Source organism: Aythya ferina, assembly GCF_964211825.1.
Source record: "Aythya ferina genome assembly, chromosome: 3".
NCBI classification, from domain to species: Eukaryota; Metazoa; Chordata; class Aves; order Anseriformes; family Anatidae; genus Aythya; species Aythya ferina.
In genome coordinates, this window is record NC_140298.1 from 75,745,725 (window position 1) to 75,768,185 (window position 22,461).

The window sequence follows — 22,461 nt, forward strand, 5'->3', positions numbered from 1 at the left end:
TCCTCTATTTTTATATACACATTTCCGCACATAAACTGGAATTGCTAAGTTATTAATTTCATCTTAAATGAGCTATTTCATACGTGCTATTAGAAGCACCGAGGATGCATCATCCTGTGCCAGCTCAATCTAGATTCTTAATAAGGAATTTGTAAAGCTGCAAAGAACCCTACGCAGCTCGCTGTTGCCAAAACAGTACCTACCATGCGGCACGATGCCAAAGCCTAGAAGTGTAGGAAATGCTCCTCTAAACAGAGGTACGTTTTTCCCAGAAGATAAAATTTCTGTATTTAGCACTTACAAAGATCTTGGATAAGTTGTTTTTCAACAATCTTTTGCTGGAGTCTTAAATAAACCCCGATTTCCAACAGAATGACTATTCCCAGTGGGTCCTGAAAAGTTCCATGCACATGGAAAAAGTAAATAAAGAACCAAAATGTATAAAATTCACGTCCTTTCCCCATTAATCAGTTCTTCAGAAGCACAGCAGTAAAATGGAAGCTGTCATTAACTTTAAATATTTATTATTTTTTAAGGTATTTGGAAAAACAAGAAGGCCTTTGGGAACACTCAGATTCCTTTTTGGAAAGGAAAAATCTGTTTTTTGTAAACAAACAATTTTTTCTTAAGTGGCGGAAACTAAGAACAGGTAAACAGCCGAGGACACAATGGAGTTCATGTGAATCTGCACTGCTTCGGACTCAGCAAGCAGCCCAAAGCTGCCACCAAGGGTCTGTTCCAAGCACACGAGGGCGGACAGATGCACATTATGGATCTTGCTCACAACAGAGGTCTCAACTTACTTCTCAATTTCCTGCTCATTGTCCTGGTTCTGGTGCTCGCATTCATCCTTGTGAAGCTGATGTGAACCCCTGTGAGGGTCCTTTTTTTCCCCCCAAATCCTGGTCTGAGGGTTTGGTGGTGGTGTTTGTTTGTTTTTTTTTTTGCAATGATAACATAAAGACATCAAACTATGTGACCATAAATATGCCAAGACTGAAATAACTGACAGAGAAAGTGTTCATGTACCTATTTCATCAGAAAGTGAACCTAAAGTTACACAAAATTATGTCCTGCCATTGACTAAAGAAGGCATCTAGAGCCCTGCCGAGTAGAGGAAGAAATCCAAGCGTGCACAAGCAGCTATTCCAGTTTCCTCGCTCCTACAGCTGACCTGCACTTAAAGGTCTGCAAACGATCAGCAGCCTTCAAGGCACAGAATTTCCGCAAAGGGGAAAGCGGAAATCAGATTTTTAAAATGGGGTTTCCACAGAATGTGTACTTCACCAGAAACATGACAGGAAGGCAGAACGAAACACCTACACGGGGTTGACAGCACGCATCAAATTTCCTGTGGAGAGCAAAAGCAGGGATGCTGCAGATGGAAGAAGAATGGCCATGAACTGCAGCCTGCAGCAGCTGGGGTTTAGATAAGTTCAAATATGAAAGCATAATGACCAGGGACCTCTTTTTTGACACCCATGGTTCACAGCAACACCTTACAAGCCAGAAGCCATTTGTGTTATGCAGCAGTATCAAAAGAAGCAGCTGCTAAAACAGAAGAGAAGGGATGCTAGCACAGGTTGTCAGACCCACACTCAGGAAGCCTTGAACACCGCTGTGCAGGTTAGCACTCTGTGCACCCACACAACGGCGAGCGTGCTACGTCCCCAACAGGTCGGATTTACCTCTCGTGTGCAGGGCAAGGGTGCAGTGCGGGAGCCCTTGGGCTGCATTGGACACACCTCGTTACCTGCCAGAGCAACCCATTGCTCGTCCTCGCCCAAGCTGCAAGGTGAGCTCCTCACGGGACCTTCGTGGGATGCTCTGCTTTGCTCACGGTCCCTGGGAAGGGCAGTGACCAACGGGAGCTCGCTGCTACTGGCATAGTTTGCCCAGAAGGTAGCTCTACACACCCAAGACATGCAGGGAGAGAGGGTGGCCAGAAGTAGATAACAGACACTACACTGGGGCCAAGCAGCCTACCGTTAGCATCTCTTTCCCAAGCACGCATTGGGAACCAGGTGTACCACCAGACGTGTATTGTGCAGTCCATTTAACGCCATACACATGTTTGTTAGCAGTCAAAACACACAGATGCTGCCCATGGGATGGGGGAACAGCCAGTTTCCAGCTGCCTGCTGCCAGCAGAGCACCCTGGGTTCAGCAGGTACGCTGCTGACCCAGCACCTCCCGCAAGCACTCACGGTGTGACGGAGCTGATCTACTCGTGGCCACGCTCGGGGTTTCCAGACAACTGCTGCTGAAGCTGAACCAACAGCAACCTGCAGCAGACCCATCTGAGTTGGATCTGTGAAGAGACTTTCCAAAGGAAAAGACAACGTGCTGAGGGAAACGTGAAGTTCACGCAGGTCCCACCACGAACAGGCTTCCACACTGCTCTGTGTCCTCCAGCGCATGGGCACCAGGGTGTGGGGCCACACAGACAGGCAAAATCAAGTTTTTTCGCTCGTGTGCTTTGAAGTATGTGCAATAAACATCTAAAATAGCTTCTGTAAGCTATGCATCTACAGCTTTTTTATGTTGATACAATAATATCAATTCCTGTTTGTATTTAGAGCAGAAAACTTTGCACAGCTCTATCACTGTAACCACTTTATCATTTATTTTGGTTATCTTGAAATATTCTGCTTTAAAAAAAACATCTATGGAGTTATATACATGGGATATATGTTTTAACAGTTCTGTTGTTGCGTATTGTTTAGAAGGATTTCTACTGGTGCTTGACACTGATAAGAGATGGCACAAAACATAACCAATCCACAGGAATTGTTATGAAGCCCACTCTCATCTAAGGAAGAGTAGAAATGGTTTTCCCTGCAAAATGGCAATTCACTGGTACACTCCTTGGGATCACACATGGCTTATTTCATGGATGTTCTTCTGTACATGCAAAATTTTCCTTATCTTAGGGAAACCACTGTGACAACTGAACAGCTCGAATGAATTAAATGGGTTAGCATTGAAAAAATAATAATCACAGATTCCTTTTAAATAAAAGGACAGAGATGAGTCTACCAACTCCACCTACCACTTATTTCCAACTCAAAAATCACACACAAAGCCTGTAAGAAACTCTGCTATTAGCGTGTAGCTACCCCAAGCTTCTCCCAGCCAACGATGAAAATTACAGAATCTTACACAAATGTGGAAACATTTGCCTGAGATGACGCACAGAACTGGCAGAGTTACCAGCTAACCAACGCCAAAGCCTCTTTTTGCAATCAGGCACGGTCCAAGCGTGGTTTTCCATCATCTGCCAGCACTTAGCCTGAGCCCACACGTTCACTAGGAGTGGGAGCCCAGTTGTCAGACTACAGCCAACTTCACTGCAAAAGAAACAACACAAAAGCTCACAGTACTGAATTAATCCTGTTAACTATAGGTGGTAATTTTTCACATTATAAAGCTGTATCTTGCTTATAAGTACGGTTTCATGGAAACGTGACATGGGAAAAACGATGTTAATTTTTTTCCAGTCTTCTGACCTGTCAGGATCATACGAAGAACTACTTTCGAGTTCAGATTTAAGAATAAAATTTTCTGTGGCAACAATGTTATTTGAAGCATGCTGTAACTTTTTCTTCCAATTAAAGTTTTACGTCGTGTTTGCCAATCTTTACACGTGGTTTACTTCTGTTTCGAAATGACCATTGCAACTGTTGCAGCATCTCTTAATTTCTCACTGCATTAACATTTAATTCGCACTAACTGTTTTATATATATATATATATATATATATATATGTGTGGTATAAACAAGGCAGTGTTTTCCTCGTTAAAGAAGAAACAGGAAACCAGATGCATTAAAGAAAAAGATGCACTTAAGCCATTTCCATCTATTCTCTCTGCTATATTCTGACACAAGTTAGCTCACCATGAGGAAACCATCCAGATGCCCCATGAACTGGAACAAAACCAGGTTCATCCTATCAGGCCCACAACACGAACAGAGTCAATAAACAGACAGAAAGCTTCTGAAACCTTCTGAAGCCTTTCTTACTGTATCATCTCCCACAGGAGAGGGGCTTTAAGAAATGCATTTCTATGCACACATATGGCCTTCATGCAGCCAGATTTGTACGTCCTCCCAGCTCAATAAATGGGAACCCGTCGTGCATTATAAGCATTTTGTCTCTTTAACCTATTCCTAACCATTATTTACCTTGGGCTTTTAAATAACATTTTTATAAAGTATTAGAATGGTCATGTCTGCTGAAAGACTAAAAGATCAGCTGTACATTGAAAGTAATGACATTTATGGTGAAATTTATGGTGAAATAGAAATTCTGCGTGGAAGTTTTTTTGTTTGTTTGTTTGTTTTTCTGAAGTGCCATTAAAATCTGTTCCTTGGAAGTGTGTAGGAGAATGGGAGAATGCTCATCTTCGAAATGTTTGCATTGAACAGTGCACATGGCCTGGAGAGAAGAGCTTTCTTACATAACTCCGTGATGTTTGGCAACAAGCACAGACCAGATCCTTCTTGAAGATTTCCTCCAGAAACCCGCACACGTCACACCACAGATTAACAATGCACCCTCCCTGAGGTTTGCAGATCTACACCATCTCTTCTACTGCTGTAAATCACAGCCTGCCTTGAAGGAGGATCTCAGGAGAGTAAATGCTTTACATTTGGTTTACAACTGGAAGGGAACGGCACATGAGAGGCTTTCTAATTCGGGGAGCAAAGCCTGATAGGAAACCAACAGGTAGATGGTGGGTTCAGCCACATCCAGCCTCTAAAGGAAGTGAAGAGTTTTAATTCTGACAGTCAGTGATCCTGGAACAGCTTTTAAGGGCTGTAATACATTTTGAATTTAAGCTCATCGTAAAAGAAATCTTATTTTCTAACATAAACTCTAATTCAGAATTTAGCAGGGTAGAAGGTCTCTACTAGTCTGTTATGAGCATAATAAAGCAGCCTACAAACAGATTTATTTATTTTTAAGTCCGGTAGCTATTCCTGAGTGATCAGTCCTCAAAATGAACTCAGGAGTTAGCTGTAGTCTGACCTTACTTTCCTAGTGCCAGTTGTTCTCTACATTCCCTACCTCTACCAGCCTACATAAAAGACACACACAGAGCTGCTCTACGTTCATCGTTTAAAGCAAAGTTCATTTTGTTTTCTGTTCGTGGTAATGACAGTTTTAAAGCAGGATTACGATAAACGCCTTTTTTTTTCAGTCCTCTAAAAAACACATTTCCATCAGCATACATGCTTACCTACAAACAGTGAAATACCACAAATATTACCCACTAACAGGAAAAGAAAAACAGAAGAATTTTATTGAGGATTTTGTGGTGCTATTTTAATTCACCAGCTTCCTCTGGGGGGTAAAAAAAAAAAAAAAAAAAAAAACTCTTATGCCTTCTGTTCTCGCTCTTTCCTAGGTATATATTTCACTTAGGATGGTAAGTTTATTTATTTTCTCAGAAATAATACCATCTCGGTTCCCAGGTGTGCACAGACTGCATAGTTTTGAAAAGAAAATTACTAAATACTACAAAATATCTTTGGAAAATTATTATAATTATGATGAGGTATCTTTAAAAATAATAATAATATTGTGTCAAAACAACATTCTCCTTTCCTCACCTCTTCTGTCCTCCCTCCTGGTTAGGGCTGTAAGCTCCAGGCAGAAAGGTGGCGGGTAGCAGCAGAGGACACCTGGAGGAGCCCAAAGGCTCCAGCTCTTGCCCACGCTTTATTTTTCTGTTTCATGGGGTCCTACTGACAACCCCATCCTCTCCCCTGAGGGAATCTGACCGGCCACGTTTCAAGGCCCATCACCACAACCCCAAACCATCCCAGCAAAGTGCGTGTCAGAGCCACAGAGCTCCTCCCTGCCCATCAGTACCATCCTGCTCCCTGTGCTCCCCCCTTGCAACTGGGAGAGGGAAAAGCAGAGAAAAGCTTCAAGGAGCTTTAAGGTCAGCTTTAAGGGCTGACCAGGAGCTGACAGCCCAGCTGAGGACGCAAGGACTCTGTCTGGATCCCGTGACACAGACTGATCCGCATACAAAATCCGGATATGAAAGTAACAGGAGCAAGACAAACACTTTTAGGTGAAACTTCAACCTGAAGCGTTACAAGCTCAAAAACCTGCCAAGCTGCCGCACCGTTTCATGAAAGCAGCCAAAAAGATAAATGATGTTCGTGCTCCCCCTATTGGCTCTGCCCTCAGAGCACGGCTCAGCATCAATTCCTGTGTGCCTTTTAACTGTGTAGAGAGTTTTGCAGTCATAACCACAATGATATATACATGTTATACGCATACAGGACTTCATCTGTTCCAAACATGCAGCTCTGCCTGCACACAAAAAGGAAACGCTGTATTTCGGCACTGCTGGAGTGACGAAGCACCTGTAAGACGAACCTGGAACAATGTCATTTTGTCAGAGGAACCCCTAAGAATTAATATAAATTACCTTCAACTTTTTAAGTTAATAATAATCCAGGTCACCATTAAGAGCACAACTGAACCCTGAGAACCTCTGAATTTGTCAGTCTTTCCTCCAATGCAGAGGAAGAAACAAAATTTGAGTGCAACTGTTTGAAAATGGCCTAATATATCTGCAGACTGGAGGAAACAAGCATTTTCACACACAGTTAAGTTACCCCCACTCAGACAATATCCTTTCAGGAAACATTATCTATTCTAATCTGTTTGGGATTTTTATGGCAAGACAACTTTACCAACGTAAGTAAACTTGAACATTTATATTGCAAATGCTGACGTACTTCACGAGCTATCTTTTCCCAGTAGGTGAAGAGGTAAAAACAAAGATTGTGAATCACGTTAGAAAGTTGTATCTGCCTCTTGAAAATCACATGCTCGATGTTTTCCATATAAAAAGTCCTCAAATACGACACGTAAGAAACTATGTATTATTTAAATAAACCAGATTAGAGCCAATAATAGTAGTCCGCTAATTAGTTAAAAAAAGCAGTAATATCAAGCAGAATTCAGTTTTTAAGTCCTGGGCATAGTGATACTGAGTATTTGTTCTTGTGGTATGCAGATATCAGTCTTACTGCTATGTGTGCAGATGCAGCCTCTGCAAACCAATTCAGATCAAAATAGACATTCACACTTTCCCCGCTATGCTGCAACCAAAAGCTCTCTTTAAGAGCTATTAAAAATATCATTTGATAAACCTCTTACTGTATCCAGACTGAGAATGAGATGCTAGTCTCATGTGGACAGGCATGTCGAATTAAACGAAACTGTAAACAGATGTTGGAATAAAATTACTGGCAGCCAAATAACACTGAGAAAAGAGCAGCAGCAACTCCATCCGAAGTTTAAAACCACCACCACCACCTGGGTAGGGGGACTTGTTCCCTTTCCTGTTTTATTGGCAACAGCCCGACTCTGCTCCTCAGCAGCGGCGCCTGATGCCACACGATGGCAGCAGACACCAAGCTTTGGCCTTACCTGCACAGGCTGTTCGCCCCCTGGCCTCAAATCCTCCAGCGGCTGCACATGCCATGCAGCCAGCCCGTAGGGCTCCTCGGCAGCCCTGCAGTCCAGGGGGTTTGCCCGCAGCTGCTCTTTCAGCCACATCTGAGTCCTGACGGCCGGCTGGATGGGGGCTCCGCTCACAGCCTGCTGCCCCAGGGTGGCGTATCTCTGCCCGAAAGCTTCACAGCCGGCAGCCACGGGCTGGCTCTCGGGTAAGGCACTGTAGGCGGTCAAGTCTAAGGCATGTCTCCTGCTCGAGGAATCTGAAACGAAGTCGTCTTTGCTGCACGTTTCAAATTTGTATTTGCAGTCCAGCAGAGAAGAGCGCTTTTTCCCCAGCTCCTTATCCTCGATTTGTAAGAGCTCCATGCTATCATGCAAACAAGTCGGCCCATTGGTCCTTAATTGCGGTGACACGGCTTTGTCGCTGCTAGTCCTGGAGTCCACTGAGTGACTGCTACCGTCCTGGCTGAAGGCGTTTGGTGAGCTGAGCTTGGACAAGGAGGACCATTTCCTTACCGGTCTTGCACCCTTCATGTCAAGAGAATTGTCCAGGACATTGGGATTTCTGCCTCCTCCCGACCGGACAAAGCTTGTACTCCATTTGGAGCCGTCGGATGTGAAAGCTTCCCTGTGTTTGGAAAGTGAAGAGCTGGCATTAGACGGCATCACATGGGCAGTGGGAATGGAAACCAGTGATCGGCTGGGCTTAAACGAGGACGTACCACTTGACGTTGAATGATCTGGGGAGAAAGATTTCGGCACGTCAGTACAATACAAAACTCATACTAACATCAGCACCGAGATAGCAAGACATCAAAATCCTGGTGACATGCAAACATAAAAGGAAATGGGTTTCTGGACAAAAAAGGGCCTTCTGAACCACTCTAGATCATGACAATGGAAACCTATTAATATGAGAGCTAATTTACTTTTTCCAGGTGCTGTCATTACAAAAAGAGAGCTGTACTATGGGGATAGCTCCAGACACAGCTACCAGGCTGTGGGCAGCAGGAAGCTGCAGGTAGGATTTCTCCCCCTCCCCACACAGCCATAAGTAGCTTTTATGCCACAAATGGTACAGGTATCCCAGCTCAGGAGCCCCGGGTCTGGCTCCTCTTCCATTGCCCCTCTTCTCCTTCTTTGAGGAGAAACAACTCACGAAATGCACTTTGCAAAATGGAAGTGCTGGAGGCAAGCCAGCTTAGTGACAGCCTCTCAGACAGCACTATTCATCCCTTTTGGATTTTGCTTTTTTCAAATTTCATTTCCCCAGGTGATTGGCTTTAAAAAAAATCTGCAAAAAATTGAGTCCTTTCAGATGTTGTTATTTACAGGCCCATACAACATACCATAATTTATGCAATCTATCCCAAGCCGAAATACCAAGGACAGAGGAATCAGAGAGGTGATATTGAGGAGGGGACAGAAGAGCAAAGCTGAGCAAGGCACAGGGAGGTCACTGAGGACTGCCCGAGGCCTCCCACAGCCCCAGCACCACGCGCTCAGCATCACCTCGGGCTGTGGGCAACCAGAAATAGGCACCTAATCCGCTCAGAGAGGATCAGCTCCCACCGGGTCACAGGGCTGGACCTCGACCAAGCTCTTGTCGCTCGTTAGGTTTAGAGCAGACCCAGAGAACAAATGTGCTCTGATTACGTGATCCTTTGGGGGTCCTTTTTGACCCAGAGCACAACAGATACGCTCTAGTTATTTCTCTCAGCCTAACCTAGGCAGAACTTACTTCTTTGGGACCTGTCAGCTGGCATAAGGGTAGTGCAATTAAAAAAGAAAAAAAAAAAAACACCAACCAATTGCTCTAGAAGTACAGCTAGCACACTCGGTTTGATGGCTACAGCAGGTTGGTATGATTTGGTGGAGGCCACAACACATTACTAGCTAATTGGGCACACTTTCTGAGGATATACTTGATGCACCAAACCACATCACAGACAGGAACAGGGAACGAGCTTCCAATGGTGCGACAGATTTCAGGAAGGGCAGTGCTTCTTTTTCTGTGCTATAAAATCAAGTTATCCTTACCCCCAGCTCGCCTGCTCCTCCTTGTTTGGGACCAGACTTCCCCACTTGCAGCACAACACAAAATAACACAGCCACACTCCTCATCCCACAAAAACCCCACAGCATAATAAGCAGCTCCTTCTCTCACCTCTGCCTTCCTGCCCTCTCTTGGGCACCAGCAGGCACTCACACTATTCACAAGTGGCAAATTGTATTTGGAGTAGAGCAAGGAAAAACGGAGTCCCAAGCTAGGCCTAAACTTCTTTTCCTCACTTCTGATTAACTCTTCAAGCGGCCCTAAGCTTGGCATACACCATCTGATAGATCCAGATAGATCTGATAATTTGTTTCAAATTGAAACATGGCAAATCTGGCTTCAAGTTGCCCTAATTAGTCTTCCCATTAGCGCTCACTGAAACATATGAGAAGATTCACACTTCTTCTCGGAGCATATTGCTTCAGTCTGCCTCGGCTGCAGGCTCAGCTGGAAAGAGAGCCAGTCTGCTCCCTGAAATACCTCCCCGCAGCACAAAGGGCATGAAATTCGGAAATTACGCTGGAAATGAGAGAACCCAAAAGCAGGGTGAAGCTTAGAAGGTAACTGGGAACAAATGGCTGCGGTTGGAAGGCACCTCTGGAGGTCATCTGGGCAGCCTGTGCCAGCGCTGGGTTATCCTGACAGAGGGACGTAACGGGAACAAGAAGCTCCACCTGGCCGAACCCTGACAAAGAGGACTTCATGCAAACAGTCACGCATAAGCAAATGCCTGAAGTTCAGAATAAACCAGTGCTCTCTTCTCAGCATGACTTAAACAGCTTTCATCTCACTGAGACGGGCTTTATTTGAAGGCTGCAAACACTCTTAAACATGACCCGTACATCTCTAGAGTCTGTCAGTGTTTAACATTCTTTTCATTAAAGAAAACTTTTGGATATAGGAGAAAAAAATAGAGCAAATTTCTACAGGTTTTCCTCTGAACAGCATCAGGATTACATGTCAAATCTTGCTTTTCAATTATCCCGATCTCTTCTTTTCTTTTGCCCACCACAAAGCTCCCTAGAGCACCTACCAAACTGGCATCACATTGGAACAGCTGTTAAAATGCTTCCCAGAACACAGAAATGAGAGATTTAGGAAAAAATGTGTTTTTAAAACATGTTACAAGATTTCTATCGCATAACAGCAGAAGACGGAATAAAAAGAACGAAGAGCATTTCATATGGCCTTACCACTACCTTGCGTTACACTTCTGACCTACATTATTACTGCACACCTGGCACAGAAAATGATGAACCGGACCTGATTTTGGTTTTACTACAAACCTGATCACAGAAATTTCATTTAAATGGGAGAGAGCACAGCAGGGACTTTCTTCTGCAGAAGGGGGAGAAGAAACCATCTGACACAGAGCTAATGAACTCCTCCTCCTTATTTACGTGTCCCTGTGCTGTTCTTAAATCCCTAGCGCCAACTGCGTTTACCAGAAGAAACCCCCTGAGGCCACTTCTCAGGCCTCACTCAGCTACTCACATCCTCATCTGTTACTCGGCTACTTCACATCCTCATCTGCTGCCCAGTGGCCGCTCCCAACGCACGAGAGGCCGGGAAGGCTCGCTGCAACCTGAACAACTTCTCTAGCTGCAAAATGAAATGAGTGCTTCAAGAAGCCCCATCCACAGCTCACACTTCTGTATCTAACAGTTTCTTCACTGCTCCCAAAACGTTACCAAACAGCGGAACGACAGGCTAGTACAACAGCCCAATACCAATCAAACCCCAAATGTTTATGATGCTTATGTTATGGGGATGCATGTGTACATAACACTGCTAAAAACAGAGACCTTCCCTGCGTGAAGGACTTTGAAATGTGATATTTGCTATTTTATCCAGGCTATAATTAGAAAGCCCTGACCACGGAGAAAACGCCGGTATTAAAAACAGATGACCTTCTCTTCCTTCCCGCTCCCCCCCCCACAACACTGACACAGAGTACCCCAAACCAGCAAAATAAGCTGAATTATTCTCATTAATTGATCAGGAGACAACCGAGGGAAGCCGGACCATTGTTATATCCCTTGACTGGAATCTGAGCTCTTCCAGAGGAGCCTCCAGCTGTGCAGCCCAACCCCGCGGGCCCAGCCCACGGCTCCGAGCGTGCCGGCGCTCCTCACACCCTGCCAGCAGTGGCTGCTCCTGCCAGCCTGCTGCGGGACAGCTGCTTTCAGCCATGCCTGAAGCATCTCAGCTCTCTCAGGCGATGGTCAGAAAGTAAAGCCAAGGCTGCAGGATGAGGTGCCGTGACAGCAAGATGGATGCTGCACTGCATTCCCCACCCACCTACTCACAAACGGGACTGCCTGGATGCAGCCTGTGGAGGTCATCAGGAGCCAACGGAGGGATCCCAAAACCAACAGGCAGGTGGCCAGCCCTAACCAAAAGCGCTGTGGAGACCAACTCATCGCACTCTGCGAGCCAAAGTGTGCAGGAACCAGTCACAGGACGGTTTGGTTTGCTTGGTTGGTTGGCTTTGGGTTGTTTCTTTTTTATTTTCCTGTGTAGAAATCCTCACTGCTGTCCTCACAAGCTCCACTCCTGTTTTGACATAGTAAACTTGAAATAGGAGCTGAATGAATGGAGGAAGTCTCTGAAAACAAGCCTCTTCCAGAGAATAAACAAACACGAGTAGGCTTCACAGAAAAGCAGATCAGAAACGGAAACACTGCAGGCTGGGGAGCGCTGCTCCGACCTGGAACAGCTCTGTGTGGAGAGTGAAACCCTCACAGATAAACAAATAACAAGAAACTAAACCAAAACAATAAAGAAAAAACATATTACTGGCAAAATATTCTTGAAGTATTAACTGCATCTAATAAAATGCTAGTATTTTAAATTAGTATTACTTTAATACCAAACAGTATTTTAGTATTTAACATATTAAAACATTGTCAGTAAACCAAGTTGCCTGTGTCACAGTCATGCCTTCAAAGCAAAAGCAGTCACATGGAGTTCAGAGGCAAGTTCACATAATGATTTTTTTTTCCCACATATTTGAAAAAAAAAAAAAAAAAAAAAAAAAAAAAACACGCAAATTTGCTGGCTTCCAGCATCACCAGTTACTGTACTGGGATAACGCTTCTGTCTTACAGAAGTGCATTGAACTTCTCAGGGCCAGTTCTTCCACTCCGAATAAACCAATTCCTGTATTATTTCCTGTAATCCACTGTGTCACATACCAAAAAATGCAATTGCACCTAAAAAGTGCTAGAAAGCGTTAAAAGTTAAAGTAATTTAATATCTACACAGTTCACTAACAGAATGAACAGTACAAGCCTGAAAACTACAAAAACAAACTTAACGGGCTGCAGCTGAGACAGGATTTTCAAAAACTGAAGCAATTTTGTTGCTTTTATTACTTCCCTTCAAACAGCATCATCAAAGACGTGTGATGAAACACTAGCAAAGCCACTACCCTGAGCAAGTTATTGCAGAGAGAACTCAGAGGCCACCCTTACAGGCCTCCTACAACCTAGAGAAAACAAAAAAATCGTGCAAGAGGAGTTTAAAGCCTTTTCAGCAGAGAGCAGGAAGCAGCACGGGCAGGAGCACAGAAGCTGTTTGCAGACGTACAAGGGCAGTACGCACACTTGCCCTCGGAAGGAAACAGAGAGGTAACACCAAGTTCCAGCAAACAGTAAATAGCTTCTCTGACATCCTTACAAACAACGGGAACATTAACTACGTACGTAAAATACTTCAGCAGAAACTTGCCTAACACGTCCCACCTAACTCCTCATGGACTGGTCATTTGGTGTATCTTCACTACTCTCCTCCTCTTCAAATAAAGACTTACCTTGTTTCCATTTGCCACATCTCACTGTTTCCATAACCCCCTTGGCAAGCAGCAGGGAAGGTAAGATAGTGAGGATCCCACTGTGTGGGAGAAGCGAGGGTGACACTCTCACCTTTCACACGGTTTGAAAGCAGGCGAGCGGGAGACAAGGATGTTCCAACGTTAGTTAACGAAACTGAACACAGTAACCGATTGTCCTGAGCAAACCGAAATTACACCTTGTCACTGAGCAGAAGAAAATTATTTACTTGTAATGAGAATTTTTTATTCACACTTCACTACTTCCATATACCAGGTAAGGCCTGTTTTCGGCATACCACAGAAAAGGTCACCCGGCCTCGTTCACATTTACATGCCTCTCCCCAGGTCACAGCATGGAAAAGGAACCGGCTCTGTAAAAGTTACTTCGCTTTTTACCCTAAAAGTACATTCAATTGTAGTAGTTAGGGTACTCAAATACTGTGTGGAGCCTGCTCTTTGACCAACAGGACAACGCGGACCCTCTCCAGCTTTGGTTTATTTGAAAAATGCTGTCCCATATGTGAGAAGTCACCCGTGTATACCACGGCAGGTTTCCACCTCACCTCCCGAGACGTAGTCCTGGCAAACCCTCAGCGAAGCTGTTAAGATTGCAGCAGCAAGGACAAGCAATTAAATGATACAACGGGCCACAGAGAACAACAGCATATTCATATAACCTCATTTCAGTACCACAAATCAGCCTCTGAGTTTCCAGTGGCCATTTCAAGAGCCAAATTCCCTAATTTCATCATTTTTGTCACTAGCTGACAGAGAGGCAACCTGAATACCTTCCCACAGACTTGCACATCAGTAATCAAACCAGAACCAGTGCCAAAAAGAAGCACAAGATGGAGATTTGGAAGGTCATACATTTTGGCTTAGTGGTTTTTAGCTTAAGAGAGGCGTGCACAGCAGGAACTGTTTATTTTCTCCTATGTCCTGTTGCAGTAAGGTTTGAGGTTAAAGTTCCCAAAGGAGTTAAAAGACACTTGGTAGAACAACCTGTCATCCAAACCGCCCCTCATTAAAAATTAATACACATTCCCTTGCGGTATATGATTACTTGGTGTAAGACAACACCAGGTGAAACGATTGCCATCCTGCTTGTAAAATTGCCTAAGCCCTCTGTTGGCAATAATGAATCATCAGAGGTCTCAAATAATAAAAACTTTCAGTGCATTTCCTCAAATTAATCTTAACAAAAACTTGTTTGTGTTTTGTAGCGGTTGACTTCAGAGAGACCGTACCAAACCAATGCAACAGAAAGAATTTAGCAGGATAAAACAAAGGTAAACCTCACAAACAAATCAACAAAGGAAAGGCAAACAGATATGTGCTGTACAGGAAAAATCCCGGGATCTCCTATAGTAGGACGGAAGCTTTAACATGCCCTAGATACACACATGCAGAGGAGTCCACAACTCCAGCAGCCAGCCATCTTCAAAAAAATGCATTACCTTTTTGAGCCAGATCTGGGTCAAAAAGCCCACCTACGTGATCCCTACGTCCAGAAGATGATTTAACATTTGAATGTAAAGGAGAGAAGCACTGTACAGAAGCGTCATGCTGCTACTCCAAAACCAAGTGAGGTATCACACCTGTGCTGCAAGGACAGCTTTAACAAAGGGCCGCATAAATCATAAAGCTGCAGGGGAAATGTGTTAGCCAGGAGATTATTCAGCAGAGAGAAAAAAAATACAGCAGAGTCAATTACTGCAAGACTATTTGGGTTTCCTTGCTGCACTCAATTATTCTCACTGTCAGTGTCAAAGAAATGTGGAATTGTGGATCCACTGGAAGCATGTCATAAAAACAGGCAAATAAAATACCATGGATTCTTTGTTTGTTTGTTTTTACTGAAATAGAAGAGATTTCACAGACTTATAGAGGTTAAAGGAAATGGAAGGTAAGCCCAAGAGCAAGTTTCACTCCACCCCAAGCACTAGAAACAAGGCATAAGTAACTTCATGGGTCCAAGTTTGCAATGGCAATCCAAAATGAAAACTGGGTTTCTGAATCAGATTTCTCTGCTAAGCTCATCTGCAAAGACGAAGGCTAACCTAGCCTACATAAAGACTTTTTAAATGAGAAAACAGAGCATGTTTAAATAAAAGTAAGCATTAAAAATGAACTTGTTTTTACCAGAAACACTATAAATTTCTTAATTTACGTGTTTTACTTCCCTGTCCCAAGGATACCATGCACCCACAGTCAAATATAACTGCGATGTCCACAGACACAACACAATAAAGGATGCTCTGAAGCTTCTGAACAATTGGTTTCAAAGTTAGCTCACTCAGCAAGGAGCATCTACCTCCCTGCATGAACAGACACCCCACCCCAGTGCTTTCTCTCCATGTACCTCTCTGTCTACAAACTCCTCAGCATTCAGCTTTGGTGCTATTTCATAGCAGCATCAGCACAGTATCTGATAGAGAGCTGGGCTGCAGGATGCTGCTGTGGGAGTACATGCGAGTAACAGGCAACTGGCCACCACAAAATAGTACTGAACATTATATAAAAAATGTAATGTTCTATATGTGCTGAACAAAAGAGAAATATTCTACCCCATATCATCAAATCTTTCTTTTCCAGCAATCTGGAGCTATTTTTAAGCAATAGTTACATAACTAAGTAGAATGATTTTTAGATTAACAGGTTCTATTTTTTCCCCCAGTTAAGAGGATAAAGCCATGTTCCAGCACAGCAATCACGTAATCAGCAACTCCATTTTGCTGAAATGAAAAAATGACTGAAAACTTACACTGCCGCAGGGATTCTTTCTTCTTTTTTTTTCAACTTAAAGTCTAGATCTCAACTTGTTTTGCCTTTTTGTGAAGGCTGCCTATAGCTTCCAATTCCATTTTCCTCAACAATAAGCACTTAACAGTGAAGACGTGCAGAAATCAAATACGCCCCTAGGAACCTTCATAAAAAGTAATGGTTAAAGGTAAAAAAGATAATACAGATGTCACAATGTATGTTTATTTCCCAGTCAGCCACATATCCACGCCACAAATGCCACTTCAATAGCCACCAGATACTGCCTTTGCTGGCATTATTTCTTCATCCCCACCTGGGGATGACTGTCCAAAAAAAACATAACCTGGCCCATCTGAACAAATCCATCCCTGCGTTCCAGAGAGGTAAAACCCCAGGTATTTTTCAGTAACATCCAGCAATGGGAACATGCCTACCACTCCACCTCACTGTACCAACAAAGTTGTACTTTCCGAAGCTCCAAAGGAAACTTATTTACAATATTGCACCTAACTTATTCCAGGTCCCATCTCTAACACCAGCACTCCCCCATCGGCCAACCTGACGCCTTTCAGCACCAAAACCACCTCAGCTAAGGCACAAAGAGAAGGGAGATGCACGTGCGATGAACAGGCAGGACTCCTCCCTCTAGCTCAATGGCCCAGAGCCAGGCTGAGGGTTCCCACAAACCACAGTAATTCCAAGCAGTTCAAACTGTTGCTCCTGACCACAGTGTTTAGCATGCCCTTATGTGTTATTCCTAAGTACAACCAGGAACAGAGTCTACAACTTAATGTCAACTCTATTTAGGACTTTCAACTTCCAAGGAGACGAGTTCCTGGCAATGTTTTCGAGATTATTTGTTAGTGTAAATTTAATCTGTGTTCTTACTAAAACGGTCTTTGCCTTGAGAATATCATATTCGGGTTGGTCTGGTACCCATCGGGCTCACCAGTAAGCAGCAGCCCCCTTCTCTGTGCTCAGAGGCCGCTGAGAACAGCTCCGTCCCACAGGAGCAGCAGCTTTCAGCTTTACGCCAGGCTGTGCAGGTGTGGAAAAGGAGACGTACCTTCATCTTCAGTATCTCCCAGCCTCATAGTCAGCACCATTTCCTCTACTACTCTCCCCCACTTCAGCCCTACACGCAGTAGCCATGCTCCCAGCTTACCGCTGTGCGCTCCCTTTGGGCCCTGAGCCCCAGCTCCTCACGGGTGACCCTTCCACACACCACACAGGCGCCTCCATGACACACGTGCAGGTGCCCGAGCTTTAAAGCCGATGGAAGAAGACATCCTTCCCGAGGCAGAAGCAGGTGCTAGGCACTGCCCCTGCTCTGCCTGGTGTGATATATCCCAGTCCATCGCCCCCTCCTCCCTGCCACAGGCACGGGTCAGGCCGGGCCTCCTCACACAGCCCTCCCACCGCTGCATGCATGTCCCACATGCAATTTACTTCACGTGGTTTGGGAGCGCCCTCATTGAGCAGTAATCCCTTCCAAGGGCCAGACATCATCCCCAGGAATCCCAAAAATTCCCCCGTTGCCTCCAGGATAATTTAACTCTCTGGGAAAGTCTGTCCCCTTCTGATGCTGGGCCCCGAGCGGTGATGGAGTAGCACGTTCATAGCGACTGGATGGGATATGGACCCAGCAGGCTCAGTCTACGTAATCACTTACCAAATTTGGGGAAAAAGCAAGATATTAAAGAAAATAAGATCATAAAATAAATACACAAAAGAGCAGAATGTGACACTGAACTAGCTCTTTATTCACACAGGATTAACTATAAATTGGATTTGAGCGTAACTCTGCATCCTGAAGATGAATTCACATTTTATACTTCAAAAAATGAAGCATCGTTGTCCTCATTCCCCGTATGGAGAACTGGATGCCAAGCATTACAATTCGCCTGACATCTCTCAGTAAAACTGAGCTGTTTCCACCCACTGCTCCCTACGCTCCCCCGGCGTACTGCACGCTCTCCCAGCACAGCAAGTCCAAGTGGAACCGAAGGAAGGAACTGGAGGGTGGGGGCAAAACCCAGGCACCAGCAGTCCTCAGCATTACCTTACTGCAACGAAAAGCTTGACATTGCCAAGAGAATTTGACACTCCTGCTACTAACAGAAATATTTCTGAAAATGACAGCGGCAAGAAGACATGGAAAAGCCACTGAAATCTACCTTACAAAACAGATTAAAATCTAATAAACGGATGTGGAATAACCTCAATGTTCTTGCACCTTTCTTTCATGAAATACCTGGCTTTCACCATTTTGACTCTAGCTTTTAATATTTTTTTTTCTTTTGTGAAGCCATGATTCTAGGACTGGCAATAACTGAACATTGTTCCATTTCTAATTTCCCTACAACATAAAGCGAAGAAGAGGGATTCACGTTTCTGTAATGCCCATTAACAGCCCCCCATCCAAGACCCCCACCTTCCCCACACGTGCTCTGAAGACTTAATTTGGCTTTTCTTAGAGGACAGTTGACAGTTTGAGCAAATGTGAATAATACACTGACAAAACTAGCTGTGTTAATTCAGAGGCTATATTTAGAACTAAATCTTACACTCTTAGGAGGATTTCTGCACTGTAAAAGACGAGCCTCCTCTCCAGAGAGAGACTATACTTCCTTTTTTTTTTTTTTTTTTTTTTTTTTTTATGTCCACCATCAAAGAAGTCACAAAATACAATTCTAGAGGCAAGAGGGAAAAAATCACCTCATAAGTGTTGCCATCTGAACACTGGCGCTCTGAATTTTTCCTGGATGTAAGAATATATACGCATATCTTCATGCTTACCAGCTCTTTTTCACCTGCTAGCAGCCTGCCTGCAAAGCAATGGTAGTTACATAACAGTGGTTACCTACGGAGCCATCTGGACCTGTAAGTCTCTTTTTTTGGAAATATTCTGGAAATTGAGAGCCATTTGTGTTCTTTGGAAGGAAAAAGACCAGCTGAAAGATCTGCTTTTAATTATAAACAGATACCAAATTAGGAGAGAACTATGTAATACCCAGTACAGTCTTTTATCCTGGCTTTTCCTGAACAGAATACTTAGTTTTGCAATCATTTCTAAAATAAATAAATAAATAGATGAACTAAACTAAAAAATAAAGAAAAATTAACAGCAATTTATTATTTCCCCATTCTTTCACTGGCAATTCATATAAAACAAAGACAAAAAATGTCGCTTTTAAATTGCTTTCTTTTCCTCGCTGCCTACACTGAGGAGAGGATGGAGTTGACTGCCCTGACATGTTTCAGAAAATATAACACACACTAATTAAATGAAAGTGACAAATCCAGCTAAACCACAAGGGTAAGAAAGAGTACATCATTAAATATGATAAGAGTTTTAAAATAATGTATCTCATTCTGAAGGATCAGAAGTTCTTTTGCCAACTTGTATACATGTCAGGCACCATTTGGTCCACCAAATCCATCTTCCCTGGTATGAAACACAACACTTGCTCCACATGCCATAAACACTCTCACGTTAAAAGACCTGGTCCCCTGCAGAGAAGAGAATTGTAACCAAACTCCAGCTTGTATATCTGAGATGTTTCTACAGTCGTTCAAGATGAGAAAATGCTAAAGCATTCAAAACAAAGAGAAGACAACAAACAGACACAAACTTTTCCTTCCTCGGAAAAGTTTTAGAGTGATGGTGATCGAATCCCAGAAACCGGTTTGTCATGGCAAGTCCTGCCAGGATGGATGACCCAGCACCTGAATGGGATGCTGGTTCAATGCCTGCACTCCTCCCGGCCCACCCGCGGCATCTCCAGCATTACTGAGGACAGCTTTCACGTTTAAATGAGCAGATCATATGGCATGAGAATTGCAAAGTCGTTCCAGGAGCTGCTACCTATACTGCTCACAGTCTTCTGAGCACTAATGCCTATGAAACACAGTATTAAAACGTAAGAGGGGCACGCTGTCTACAAACAACTAACAAGATTGACAAGAGCAATCAGAATTAAACTTTTCTTTTAAAAGTTTGCCGATCACTTCTCTCAGTAGGCCACGAAAATTATTAGACAGATGGCTTGTGTGTCCAGTTTGTTTTCCAGTGTGCACAGTTGTGAGCACAGAGACAGAGGTGGGAGAGCTGAGAATGTTTCAATTGCTGCCTTTGATAATGGAAAGAATTTAGTGTTTATAAATTTATTTCCAGTTGCTGGCTCACGTATTTGGGTATTTATAGTACTCGTCACTATGGTATCCAAGCACATTAGCAGTGCTTTGACCCTTGCAAAACAATGAAAGGCTGCTGCTTCTCTGCTCTCCAACCTATTCGGAAACACCTCAGTTTTGGTATCACTAGCACAGCACGTTATAGAAATTAAAAACAGAACTCTTAAAAAGCTAGACTCGAGTTCAGATTTTGCTTTTTGATAAAAACAAGCAGGGAACAAAGTACATCATGAAAGCAGGCTTGGGAGAAAATGGCTCACTGGGACCTGCTCCCTGGCTCTGAAACAGGACCAGCTCCATAACCACCAGCTCACGCATTCTGAATTGTTGACTTACGACAAGTATTTCAAAAATTATACATCATTTTTGTCTAATGATGTTAATAACTTAAGTCTTCTTTCACCCCAGAGAAACACAAGAGAGCCCTTTTGTGCAATGCAGTGTCTAGCATGTTTTCTAGCGTTACCTAATAGCACCAGCAAATCCCTAACATAGCAAATCGTAATGGCATTCATCCCACATCCAAGCTACCAGGATGAAATTTGAACCTCTGCAAAGGGCAGCAATTTTAGAAGCTACGTACAGATCTTCCCATCATCACTCAAGTGGTGGAAGGCTATTAATGCTCTTCAGCTTTAGAAGAGAGGTTGACACAAATGATTTTTGAGAAATCAGAACTAGCGTGCTTCACATTCCATAAAATACTCGTAAAAATTAACCACGGCTCAATTCCCTTTCACATCGGGCTAGTGGTTGTAGGCAGATTGGTGCAACTAGGACATTGAAATGACGGAGCAGTGGAAACAGCAGACCTGTATTGGTAACAGCTGTAAATACTGAACGCAAGAACAGCTTGTTAACAAAAAGCAGAAAGTAATTATCCTTGCTTCTGTACTGCACGCTGTTTTTAAACTTGGATTGATATTCTTACTTATTGTAGGCCAAAAAGATTAGCGATCCCGTGAAAAAACAAAGTTATATACGTGCATGCATACAAAATCTCCTCATGCATATTTATGATGGTAAGTACACAAGCCCATACAAAAAGAGAAACGATGTGACAACCAACCCGAAATTCACAAGTTTTCAAAGTAAAAAAAAAAAGAAAAAAAGAAAAAAAGGAAAATTTAAGTCCTCTTATGAGACCTCTGAAACACAGAAGTCCACTGTATTTGCCACACTCACCATCAAGTCCCCACACCCACACCCCAGCAGCAGGAATAACAGCCACTCATTTAAGCAAGTCTAATTAATGTTTTTCAACTTTTACTGTAAATTAAGGGCATACTACTCTCATGGAAGTCTACAACTCCCAAAGGATTCCTGTAAACAAGAACTCCTGGCAGTAAGTCACATTTATTAATTCTGCCAGACAACATGACCTGCCAGAACTAAATAAATATTCATATATATTCCTAATATTTCTACCTACTCTGAAGTCCCATTTCCATCCAGGAAAGGTTTAAAAGGATAGGGATTTTTTTTTATGGCCAGGCTTGATGGGGCTTTGAGCAACCTGGTCTAGTGTGAAGTGTCCCTGCCCATGGTAGGGGGTTGGGACTGGATGGGCTTTCAGGTCCCTTCCAACCCAAACCATCCTGTGATTCAAAACATTACAAACATGTATTTAAGAGCATTTTCATTTCTCATATTCCTCAACTCTTTCCAAGATATTCCCTCCCAATTTTCAATGAAAAACTGTTCTGGAACATGGTACATGTTTGATGGTACCCACACCATGGGTACACACAACATCTGTACCTGTTTTCCATTCATTCATTGCATCCACATATACGCTGCCTATTCCCATCCTGCAAGAGTTTGATTACATCACTTACTGATATTAGTCTTAACGTTTAGAAAAACCTCATTTCACAAGGGAAAACAAGAAAAATCAGCACAAAAAGAAGCCAAGTGTTCCAGCACCATCTCGTGAAGATACTCTAAAAGCAGAAATCTCTCAAGTATAAATTAAGGCCTGTTGCTTCTCTTAGTTGTATCACATACAACTTTTTTTAAGCCAGCAGTAAAGACCAAACTTTTACATGGAGAACTGAGCCATAACTAACATGAGAAGTTATGTCAAAGATGATAAACCAGGAAGTCTGGCTAGAACCATGT

The 22,461-nt window shown here is 43.4% G+C and overlaps 1 protein-coding gene across 6 annotated transcripts in view; it reads right to left on the reverse strand.

Moving 5' to 3' along the window:
* CEP85L (centrosomal protein 85L) overlaps nucleotides 1–22,461 on the reverse strand; it is a 151,675-nt gene that overhangs the window by 58,623 nt on the left and 70,591 nt on the right. For 4 of the 6 annotated variants that reach the window (XM_084512327.1, XM_084512326.1, XM_084512328.1 and 1 more), the window contains one exon: nucleotides 7,460–8,229. In XM_084512327.1, coding sequence (XP_084368453.1) covers nucleotides 7,460–8,155 — 696 coding nt within the window. In that variant the 5' untranslated portion in view covers nucleotides 8,156–8,229. Of the gene's footprint in view, nucleotides 1–7,459; nucleotides 8,230–18,861; nucleotides 18,894–22,461 lie in introns of those variants that run through there. The other 2 variants (XM_084512329.1, XM_084512330.1) reach the window with 2 other exon arrangements.